Consider the following 12753-nt stretch of genomic DNA (forward strand, 5'->3'; position numbering starts at 1 on the left):
ACTAGCTTTTACCCGCGACTCTGTCCGCGCGGAGTAAAAAAAATAGAAATTATCCTATGTCCGTTTCCTGGTTCTAAGCTACCTGCCCACCAATTTTTAGTCAAATCGATTCAGCCATTCTTGAGTTATAAATGGTGTAACTAACACAACTTTCTTTTATATATATAGATATAGATAGATTATATAGTATCCATGCTATCCCTCTCACACGTTACGAATTCAAATTAATTAGCCCTTAAATGACGTCCATGACTCTGTTTATATTGTACAAATATATTCCTATTAAATTAACAAACTGAAAATCTTAATGAAGACAACGAACACAACATTTGATAGCCTACGTGTAGTTGTAGGGTAGTCTGTTGGGATTATAAGTCGATTGATCCATATCGCCTTCTACCGTGTAAATGAGTAAGGAACTTACAATATAGTAAAGAAGTTCTCGTTTTAAATGTATTATAACATTTACTATTTATTATAGGTACACGTTCAATAATGCTCGTTGCATTTAAACAGCGTTGAATTCACACCCTATAATTAAGATCGAGTTATAAAGGAAACGTAACTATGTAACGTTATTAATTCGTAACTCAAATTAGGCGCTGCGCGAAATTGAGTTAGTACCCGCGATGTAATAAAAGCGTGAAGCATAAAGCAACTTTCTAATTTTCTTGCCGCAAAGCTCAAAATCCACGCCACTCTATTTTTGAAAACGTTATTTCCAATTAAATCGGCTTACCGTTGAAATTCCATAATGAATCACTTTATAGAACTAAACCTTAAGGTCTAGAGGTTAATCGTAATTGTTAACAATTTAAATTCGATATTCTTTGATAGAATTAAACAAATAACTTGTTAATAAAACTAAAACATTCGGAATTCGATGTATTTAATACCGGATATTATTATTATTATTCCTCTCGCTTTTTCCCATAGTTTAATGATACACCAAGCAAAAATAAAAATAAGATTTTGTTTTTTTGGGACGAATGGTACTAATAATTTATTAATTGTTTGCACAAGAGCTAAACTCTATCGTTTGTGACCGCAACGTATAAACATTTATAATTATACAATCTGTGATAATAACTGAACGATTCAAACAATAAACACAACTACAATTTGCGTGTAAACAACAGATTAGTGGTTATTGATATTAAAATTAATATTGTAACATTTTACCACATTGCATTTACTTAGCATATGTTTCCAGGTATTCATTATGCGTTTACTTCTAAATTAAAAAAAAAACTTTAAAATATTACGATACAGAATCGTAGAATCCTCCATTAATACACGTGTCTTCTTCTTGAGATGCGAATGGTGAAGGTCGGTGAAAATAAAGAATTAAAAGAAATATGTAAATCCATCCCAATCATGCATGCCCTTTGAAAAAACTTAGATAACAATATGTTTTTGTATGTGCGTTTCTGCGTTGAAAACTCACAGTAACTTATGAAGCGTTTCGCAAAAAACAAATAAACCGATATTATTATCGGTTCAATACAATATCAGTGTCCCAGTTTCGAAATCATCATAATAAGACCGCCCATTAATTAAAATGAAATAATTAAAATTGTGTTTCCCTTTCACCTTCACCTAGTTTATATTATTTTAAATAAAAAAATGACAATCACATGAATCAGACAACGTACAGATTCGGATGTTCGTACTCTTTTTCTTCTCAAACCACTAGACGGATTATCAGGAAATTTCCTTAAGGCATTCTTACGATTCTAGAAAAGGTTTGTGTTCTAAAAACTAGCCGGATTCAGATGAAAAATATCACCAATAAGACAAACTTAATTATCTACATTATATACTGAAGATTACATTGAAAGAGATGTCAAAAATTTCTTTTTGCAGTAAAAAAAAAAACAGAATTTTGCTTAGTAATTAACTAACAATGAAAAAATAATGTCAAACTACATGTTCCTACATGTGATTTGTCTTACAATAAAGTATCTACGAGTATATTAAACGGTTTACATCACAAGTAATCTACACGAAAACTATTTAATGGACATTGCTGATTACAAACACGTTTCAAAGGAAACGTAACGTAATCACGTTACGCCTGGGTCGGGAATAGGCCATCGAGTAGGGGCGGCCGAATCGGAATAATAATCGAGGGTTCGATTATTCGAATAATTGGATCGAAAATAAGGCGCTATCGAATAGAGAACGCTTGTAAATCTCTGGATTACAATTCAATGCATTCTATTATTTTTTTGTTCAGTTTCTTTTTATACGTGTTTTATAACATTTATTATATGATAAAGTTAAGTTTAAATTTTGTACCAAAAAGAAACAGGAAAAGATTTTACAATGATTTCGGTTATTTGAGATTGGTCTGAATCTGTATACATTATGATATTTCAGTTTAAACAAATGAAAAACCACGAAAACTTAGATAACAATGGTTGCGTTTACTTCCGAAAGTTTAATAATTATAGGTTTGCGCCCTTAAATACTAAACGGATTTTTTTGGATACACTATTCAAACATGTTAATATATTTATTATTATTTTTATTATATCAAAAGGTGGCAAACGAGCAAACTGCCACCTTTATTCGCCGAAATAACGAGGCGACCGTTGCCCATTGACATCGGCAAATGCAGATGCGTTACCTACCTTTAATCAATTGCATTGTATTTGTTCCAGGGCCGGGTATAAAAGGCACGATGGCGATCCTCAACTGCCTGCTGGCTCGCCAGCTGTGCTTCGAGGACGCCTCCTGCTCCGCCATCCTCGAAATCATTCCCCGCGTCTGTGGCTCCGAACTTGGTAAGTCCATTGAATCAATTATACGCACAAATCTTAAAACTTTATACTAGTTCTATTGTTATTATAGCTTATTTATTGTATTGATTAAGATAGATTCAATTAACCTTACTCTCTAGTGGGTAATAGGAATATAAAAAAAACCCAACTGACATACTACAAAGATGCAGTATTTTAAAACTAGACCTAGTATAATTAAGTTGTTATTGGACATAAGATATGATTAATGTTCGATGAACTTATTTTCTTATGTTCTGAGAACATAAACATCATGACAAACTCACCTGCCTATACATTTACGCTCTAATAAGCTTAGATCCCAGTGCGTATTAGGAAGCAGGATAATGTACATATATTTGACATTTTTTTTTCATATCATAAGTTTTGCTCTTCGAAATAACGCTTCGTATAATTTATACCGCTTGAAAACATATTTGGAACTGTCACTTCTTGAATATGGTAGTTAATTTAATAGTCAAGGCTTTATAGCGATGTCAATAACTTTAGCTATGACGTCAGAACAGTACAATTTTGTTTGTCAAACCGATAACGGACTAGTTAAAAATAATTGCTACTTCACAAACAAGTAATGACGTATTTCATAGAAATTTCTATAAAGAAAGTACTTTAAAAACTTATTAAGGGGAGGTTTCGTCTCGATGGAGACGGTCTGGTCCACTTAAGGAGTTCCATTTGTTTGCTGGCGAATTTTAATTAAAAAAAAGGTACAACTCTATTGTGGATAACTCGAAAACTCTGCCCCTTATTTCTAACAATCGTGTTTGTTAAGGTACGTCAGGGGAAAGCGATTTTCTTTTGTTGAAGGTAAACTATTATGCATGAGAAAATACACGAGGCTCAGACCACAGCGTCCTTGAATACAAAAACCTTTAGTGTTATGTTATATTTGAATTCTCTTTCAGGTTTTAAAGGAAAGAAAGGACCATAGACTTGCGTTGATTTTAGCTTCGACAGGGAAATTCGTTGCTTCCATAATTTAAAAAAAACTAAGATCGGCGTCTTAATTACATTTAAGTAAAAGGATCATACTTAATTCGGACACAATAAAAAAGGGACATTCTCGAATCCATCAATTATATTGTAGCCACGTGACGTCTACATAAAGGAGTTGTCTGTTGTCTGTCAGGTACGGAGCATTTATCACACGATCTAGTTATTTCATGTCTTGAAATCAACATGTTTTATTCCTTATCTTCCTGACTTAGTCATTTAGGGAATATATTCCTCAGAAAATAACTTTGTTTTACTAATATAATACAATAGTTTAGCTTGCCATTTTTTAATGTACTTAGTTATTGAATATTTTGATCGACATGAAATAAAAAATTGTAGTCATAAAAAAACTTTTAACCTAGTTTTGAGGTGGACGATATATCATAATATTAATAATCGAACTTGAGCGTGAACAAAAGGCGGGCAACAATGGGCAAGCGACAGCATCGACCTCACAATGCCCTCAAGGAGGTCATAGCAATGGGGATCCGAATCAGCTATCGATTTAACGTTTTCTGATGCGGGCAAATTAACCGATTTATGTCAAGCAAAAACAATTTTCACAATTCATTTTTACATCTATCTACCACTCATTGCTATTATTCTTCAACCTAGTAAGGTTTTACACTTCCCAATTACTACAAAATCGATATATACGAGTATGTTTAAAGGTTAGGTAGGCTCTTTACTATAGTACAAACCAATTTATTCCATGTAATATTAGCCTTCGTATAACCCATGCATATCCCTAACCAGACAGTATCTCTCAAATTTGAATATTTCACATGTTTGTATCCCAGACTCCTTGAGTAGAGAGCACCCTTTGGCAATGCACTTCTATTATAAAGCGTGTCAATTTAGTCTGGGGGCGTATTCATAAATTTCTTTGTGTAATATGTGAGTGGTTTTGAATCAAACCAAATCTAAAGCAGTGATAATAAATTAATAACTCTTTTGCAACTCTAATATAAGGCAGACTACTGAGTCTAGTGTTAAGAGCAATTTCATCCCAAGCGTTGGTTGAAAGATTATGCATCCCTTAGCAGTATTATCTTAAATTACCAATACCTGTACAAAAAATATTATCGTCTCTCTCATACGTTTTTAAACAGAGATAACAATATTATGTCGTAGTCTCTTAGTATAGGAGTTCCGTCAGTGTAACTCCAAGGTTTAACGAAACTAAGTTAAAATTCACTGTCAAAACAACAAACAGGAACTGGCGAATACACGAACTGGCATGTAAATGTAAACAGCTAGTTGCACGGCCAACATTCCAACGCCAATGCCCAAATACAAACAGCTTTCACAAACAAAATGGAAGTTTGCAACTTCATTAATGTTATTAAATAAGTTTAAAACGCAACAGAGCGTGAAAGCGGAAAGTAATTACATAATACTCGCTTTACGGTGTTGCTCCACCATTAAAGTTATCTTTGATCATTGTATATTTAATGTAGCATTCACCTTTCACGAAAGATACATTTTATAATTAAGTGTCTGCTTCAAGACTAAAAAGGTAATGGACTTTCCTGTATTATTATTATGTCCGGACATAGAATATCCCTTTTAAACCTTTCACAGTTGACGTTGCGTACATATTTACAAATGTAGCTAACTAATTTTAATGAATCTGGTATACCGGATGCATAAAAAGGAATTTAAGTAACTAAGAGATACATCTTTACAGTGCCTTGGATTATTTTACAATACAGCTGTTTTGTCAACGAGAATATAAGGGATAGCAATATTAATACAATTGTAAATGCAGTGGAGGTCCACAAGGATTTAGGGCAGTCGAAAAACATATCTGAAGTAACAATGTCACCTTGACAGCGTCATATTCTGACCAATAAGCGTGCTTCAGCTACACGGTTTAATGTTGCCATTTTCATAATTTCGTAATTCCTTAAAAATACCACGCATAATGCTATGACATGTAGGTTAATTTGCTAACGTGTTTGGATGTATTCATTTAAATAGTAAGTACGAGAACTACGAGAACTCAAGTCATAGTTGCAATTCAATTGCTTGGAGTTGCAACATGACGACTTTCAGAAGGTATTAGAAAATTTTTGCCCACTGGCAACCCTCTAAACTTTTAGGCGTCCCCTGTAATTGTCAAAAAACTTCCATAAGATCCTTGTGAGACTATACAGACCGACATGACTATATCGGGTGGACATAAGTCAAACTAAATTATAGCTGCTCGATAACGCCACTCTTTTGATGTCAAAAAAGTGACAAGATGCTTGTGGTACTGTAGCTGTCTTTTTTTTCTTTAATGGTATTTTCTGTGCCTAAATATGTTTTACATACTTCTTGGCAGAACTAACCGCGATAGCAGCGCCTCTAACCGGGTTTGATATGTTTGATTACATCATCACTCACTTTATTATGACACCTCACACAAATCGGACGCATGTTAGACTACAGAAAGTAATAGAAACGAACAGACAAAAGTATATATTTTTGTATTGTATTGATTACAATCCTAATTCTAGGCCAGGCTTGAAATGTTAATAATAAAGAGGCGTATCATGACCCCAAATAAAATTTCAAAGCCCTGAGGATAATTTCAAGTGTCCCAAGCAACGCTCTCAAATCAAGTACGCTTCAATTTCGAATAAAATAAGTGAGGTTTTATTATATGATTTGCCATTGATTGGTGAAAAGATTCCGGGTCTAGGTAGGAAATGTAACATTTAAATTAGCTTTACAATTTAATCAGATTTTGCCACATTACTTAAATGTACAAAAGGTAAAGGATTTTTCATATTTCATTCCAATATAATATTATCATGTTAGTATCCTATGTATTACATAAAACATATTCAATAAATTCAATCGTACAACATAAAATTTAGCTTTTATTTAAAAAAAAATAACCTCAATATTGACAAAAATGATATTTGTCAGTCACGCTCTGTCGCAATTTTATTTCTAAATAAGATCTGAGAGGACTCCGGGAAAGTTCAAGTACCCTCACAGCGCATACTTCAGCGGAGAGATTCAGTTCAGATTTACCCATTACTGTTACTGTAGACCTCATCTTTGTCGCTTAAAAATCCTTTGATCAATTATTTTATTTCTTCATCATCTTAGATATAATATAGTTTATACACCTTCCCTTCCTACCCTTTTCTTATAAGGAAAAGGACCTTTCCATCCTTTTCCTGGAAGTGGATTTGCCATAGGGACCCATCTGCAATTGCGGAGTCTATGGCAGTGGTCGCTTCGCTATTTCGGCGAATTCAGATTGCCACTTGTACGTTTGCTACCTTATAAAAAACATTTTGATATAATGACTTGCAATGTGAAAAAACCATCAAGAGCCAATAAAGCCACATACTACATTGAATCTTCTAAACAAAACATCTTTGGTTACTAAAAGAAATAGTAACAAAAAGCCAACCTATTAGGGTTTGCTTCACAACGTTGTCTAATATTAAAAAAGGTAACGTGTAGTGGAATTCAATGGAAATGAGAAAATATAATAAATCTATCTCAACAATATTACTTCCACTACTTTCACTGCTCAGTGAGAACGCGGACAGTAGTAGTGGTCGCCGAATCAGGAAGAAGGTAGACCGATACGACTATCTTTAACATTTTTCACACTACCGCACAACACCAGTCAACCCGTGATCATGGCGCATGCAACTGTGCCGAAATATCGGGTGCTCAAACAGCCTAATCGTGGTAAGAATCCCGTTTCTTACGAACACTATCTTAACAATTTTACCTTTATAACGCTGTAATCACAGGCTTATTAAAAGCATGCTTATATAATCAATTTAAACACTAAAACTTTCTAAAATAAATCCGTAGACAATAAATGACATTTTCAGGCAGTGAAACATAATTTCTCCATTTCATTAAATTCGACTATGGATTTAAGTGTGCAAAATGTCCATTTTAAGAAATAAACAAAAAAAAAAATCTATATTCAAGTTAATATTCGTTCTAACATTTAACTCTTTTAGCAACTGTCACATTAAAGCATGATGATTCCCTCGCAACTAATTCAATAACCTTGTTTTGGCTTTTACGCTTACCAGGATCCTTTTTTCTTTACGAAACAAAGCCATCTGACTTCTAACATCCATCTTAATTATGGTATGAGCATCGAAACGACTTATCACTGTCGAGACGATGGATATGGAAAGAATATACACTATATTGTTGATTTAAAAGTAAATACTGTTTCATATGTGATAGAGAAATACATGTCTCAGTTACATACTATTTCATACCGCGTCCTATAGAATGGAACTGTTTGAGAAGCGTAAATAAAAATCGTTTGGCAAATAATCTCGTTTATTAAATGTTCAAAACGTATATCATTCTCTTTTAAATCATTAAACTTTATGATTTACTTTCTCTCATGTAACGAAATCGAAATATCGCTAGGTTTAATATTTAACTGACTGTGTATTGTTTATTGTCTTCCATGCACATTCGTGTATTGGTGCTCTAGAGCAGATGAATTTGATTTTCAGTAAAACCGCAACAGACCAAGTTTAATTTAGTTTCACCGCACTGACTAATTTGTATCGCACCCAACAAACGCCAATTCTCACAGACTGTCACAAACATTTTATTGTCCTTTATGTTACTTTAAGCATAAAGGCGGCAAAATTGTACAAACATACTGTATTTTTATTACATTGCTAAAAATTGCATCTCATTTTTCTCCCAAAAGTTAATCACGTTGTATTCAAATAATACGTTCAAAGAGTTGTTATACTTCACAACATTCTTCTGCGGAGTAACAAACATAAAATTAGCGTGCAATTAAAATGAAAAAATAAAAATCCTCAAAATCCGTAATAAGCGGGTAACGGCAGATGCTATGTATGTAAAGAGTGAAATTCTGCAAGGCACGATGACGAATGACTAATGACTTTCATTATTTCACTACCGCACAAAGGAACGCGCGCCAAATTAGGGAGAGAATTTTTAAGCATTAGTAATCCATAAGGAGGCAGGCAAACCCTTGTCATGAACTGACATAATAGGTAAGCGGGCGTACTGGCGCTGCTGTAGTCTCGGTTAATATTTCTCTCTGTATATGCCTTTTGAATCCTTTATACCTGTACATAACTTATTTCCTTTATTCTTTTTTATTTAAAAATGTCAAAATATACTTCTTAATTACAATGTGCAAGAGTTTTACACAATAAAAACCTATTAAGTTAAGCCAAATCCATTTTAATCTAACGCAATGACTTCAAATATCATTAAAATTACTTCAAATATTCAATGATCGCATTCAACAAACAGCTAAGTACGTATCTATTTTACTAAGTTATTGGAGTTAAAATCAAAAAGTTCTTTCCTTTTAGCTAAAATTAATCACAATGATGTTGCATCGGTTACTATTACAAATAAGTAGGAACGCTACGAACTCCTCCAACTAATATCGTGTGTAGGTCGTAGTTACAGCCGTACGTAGATAGTAGATGCGTAGCACTTACTACGTACATGCGCAGTCCCTTGAAGTACAGGCGTAGACCTTAAGTATCACACGCTTGGAGTGTCATAACTGTCTACTTGCGAGCATTATTATAACACGTCAGGTACAGTCGGCATCACAAACATGTTACTTGACGTACAATCAACATCAGAATCTGAAATTGTAGAATGACAATTAAAAATATTTATAATGCATGTGTTTAATACGTGTATTCATTTTAATTTGCATAGCTCCATATTTTGAATCAGATTATTCCAACAATAATTTTCCATTATAATTACGTTTTAAATTAATATTAGCTCAATAACAAACAAAATTCTTCTAATTAAAAATATATTACTACGCTACGTCATTAACTGAACCTAACAAACAATAAAACATTAATTCGTACAATAAAAAACTTTATCACATTCACGTTTTAGCCTTTGATTAATTTTTAAAAACATAAACTTTCGAATTTAATTAACCTAATAAACGTGAGAATTTTTAAAACTTTAAAAACTTTTCCTTTAAGGTAGACCTCGTATGAATATTTTCATAATTGATATATTTCATAGTATATCAAATCAGTAGTTCCTTCCAACTACAGCTTAATTACATAGTATCGGTCGTAGTTACCTACCAATCAAAGTAGTTCTTCGTAATTACGCGAGTTAGGGGATGAGAAAAAATGATATCGGCTTTAGCCGTAGTTACCTTCTTAATCAACCCTTCGCAAAAAGTTATATTGCTTCCTTCGATATTAGATTTTATGACCTGCGACGTAAGAATAGTTTTCGTGATTTCGGATTAAATTTACCTTGATCCATTACGAGCACTTTTTCTACTTATTCATAGAGTAACTCTTAACGTAGAGTACCATAATCCTTATTAGAAATGTTTACAAGTATTTTATCCTAGTTAAATAAAACTTCAAGTAAATAAATACATAATATTGATTAATTTATTTATTCTCTTAGTCTAAAGGTTCAAACCTTTTCCAACGAATTTATAAACCAAGCCCCTATAGAGTAAAAGTTAACGTCGACATCTGATCAGATGGTCGTGGGTTCGCTCCACCTTTCGTCTGTTATAGTTAACCATACAGTATAGCTTCGAACTTATTTAGAATAGTTATAAATAATAGTAAATTAACAGGTTAAAACTACAAAAAGGAGACTGAGCGAACGATGGTAAATGAAAATGTATCATGGTTATAATTATCTTTTGTTTTGTTACAGTGGCTTGCTCTACTGTAACTGTGACGAAGTGCCAGGCTGCCCTGAGGACATTGCAAGCGTTTCCGTTCTTCAAACCGACTTGTCTCTGTCGAGAGCCGAACGTCGATCCTGAGTGTAACTCCTTCCGCGACTTCTTGTTCGACCATCCTTGCGTCTTCGTCTTGAAGAAGGGTACGTATTACTTTAATTTAGTAATCGACAGTTACCACTACTTATATGACAAGCCCTTACCTAGTTTATCTTCTTTTGATTGACTTAGTAGTAATGCAATATAAAAGTTTCAAACAGACAAAGATGTTAGTGGATCTCAACAGTTTTCATAGAGTATTGCGTATATGCGTCGATTGATTGGGATGAGTTTTTTTTAGCTAGCGCAACTAGCAGTGGTACGTAATTATTCACTCTTACATGGAATAATTGATTTGCAGAAAAAGACCCTTACCCCGTTGAGACTCTACCGACCTGCACCTATGCCCTGAGCGTCTGCCACAGCGAGAAACCCTGCTCTATCCTCTTTGAAAGGTTCAAGAACGCCTGCAAAGCCCGGGAGGGAGAATGTCGCATGGAAGACAGGTTAGTTTCTTTATTTAGCTCAAAAGAAATGAGGTTTCTTACCACGTCTGGCCCTTAAAAAAAATTGTGTTCGTAATTTTGCAATTGGTTGCTGAATGGAAATATATTATCTGTTTTGTTCCAAACATCTATTGTCAGTACTATGATTGTAAAAACTATTTTAAAACTAGAATTTAAATTCATAGAAGCGTATCGATCGTGTCTACACAAGTTTATTTTAACCTACCGAATGGAGTTTGCACGATGATATTTCTAGATTCATTTGCAACCTAAATTGAGGCAGAATATCTGTGACGTGCAGTTGCTATTATTATTCAGCTATTTTATTGTTTTGTTCTCGTCAGTTCTATTAGTATTATTAACTCTGCATTAATTGCAACTTATATTAAAGCAACTTATGTATATATCAAATTATGACCTAAATCTAATCGCACATTCAATGCCGAAACAGTTTTGATCATGAAATTAGACTCAAGGGACCAGTCTATAGCACTAAATGTGTTAAGACATTTGAACAATTAATATTAGATATCAAATGAAGTCCAATAATAGATTTTGTGAAAGGGGATATTCGTAAGAAAATAGTCAATTCAAATATGACTGCCGACAGAGTTGTGTTGTACAACTAGTACATTCTGTGCCGATCATACGATTTTCTCTGCAGGGAAGCGTGCCGTGAAGCTTGGTCTGGCCTCCGTCTTTCCCCTCTCTTTGGCTGCATCTGCCCCAACACCCACATGAAGAAGCGATGCGACCGTATCTTCGCCGTCGTCAACCACAACCCCTGCGTCGGTGAGTACATTTTCGTGGCTGAAGCTCATTGTGACAGCGGGTTTTGAGAAAGATATACAAAGTAGAGCAATGTACGATTATTTAACATCACTGTCGTATGAAACATAACAATAACAAATGTGTGCAAAACTTACAAATACATATTAATAATTATTTAATCAATAGCTACTAAATAAAAAAAAACGTACCGAGTGACCCCTACTTAACAAAATAGCTGTTATAATAGGACAGTATTCGAATCTTAGAAACAATTAAATTATTTTAACTTAAATACTTCTTTAATTCTATATTTACTGACTTAAAAATGTTTGTTAATTGGGCGATATATTTATTAAAGTTATGCCGTATTCACTTGACATAAATCTATCATAAATTAGATCCAGATTTAATATACTATTAGTAAATGGTTCCTCGCGTCGCAAACTTAAACATTACATTAAAGCTCAAAAGCCGGATTGAACATATGTAATTCTATTAAGTGGGGCGACGTCAAATCCGGCTGTATATAATACGCTTCCCCGATAACTATTTCTATCAGGTCAATAATCAATAGTTGCCATTATATTGGGGCACTAGTTAATAATCTGAGTACTTAATACGACTTAGACTGTTCCACCAACTGAAGCGAAGCTATAACTATGACAAAACTTTTTAAGTCAAATAATTATTAGAATTCATTGTTCAATTATGAACACAATTATGATAAATATACCGAAACCGGAAGACATTTAAATATGTGATTTTGTGTGTAACAATCACAGAAAAATACTTACTTCCTATATATTTCTAGAAGATCTCTCAAACCTACGTTTGTATTGAAATAACATGTTCATGCCGTTGAAATAGGTGAGGAGATTGTACGAATACAACATCCAAGTGAATTTATAAA

General features: G+C 33.6%; 1 protein-coding gene across 1 annotated transcript in view; it reads left to right on the top strand.

The window, feature by feature from the left end:
- Positions 1-2672: 2672 nt before the first annotated feature.
- The window catches only part of LOC106715316, a 28699-nt gene continuing 18618 nt past the window's right edge, over positions 2673-12753 (top strand). The window contains exons 1-4 of the mRNA XM_045683800.1: positions 2673-2789; positions 10500-10670; positions 10928-11072; positions 11737-11864. Coding sequence (XP_045539756.1) covers positions 2687-2789; positions 10500-10670; positions 10928-11072; positions 11737-11864 — 547 coding nt within the window. The 5' untranslated portion in view covers positions 2673-2686. The remainder of the gene's footprint in view (positions 2790-10499; positions 10671-10927; positions 11073-11736; positions 11865-12753) is intronic.

This window comes from Papilio machaon, chromosome 23 (assembly GCF_912999745.1).
Source record: "Papilio machaon chromosome 23, ilPapMach1.1, whole genome shotgun sequence".
Taxonomy (NCBI): domain Eukaryota; kingdom Metazoa; phylum Arthropoda; class Insecta; order Lepidoptera; family Papilionidae; genus Papilio; species Papilio machaon.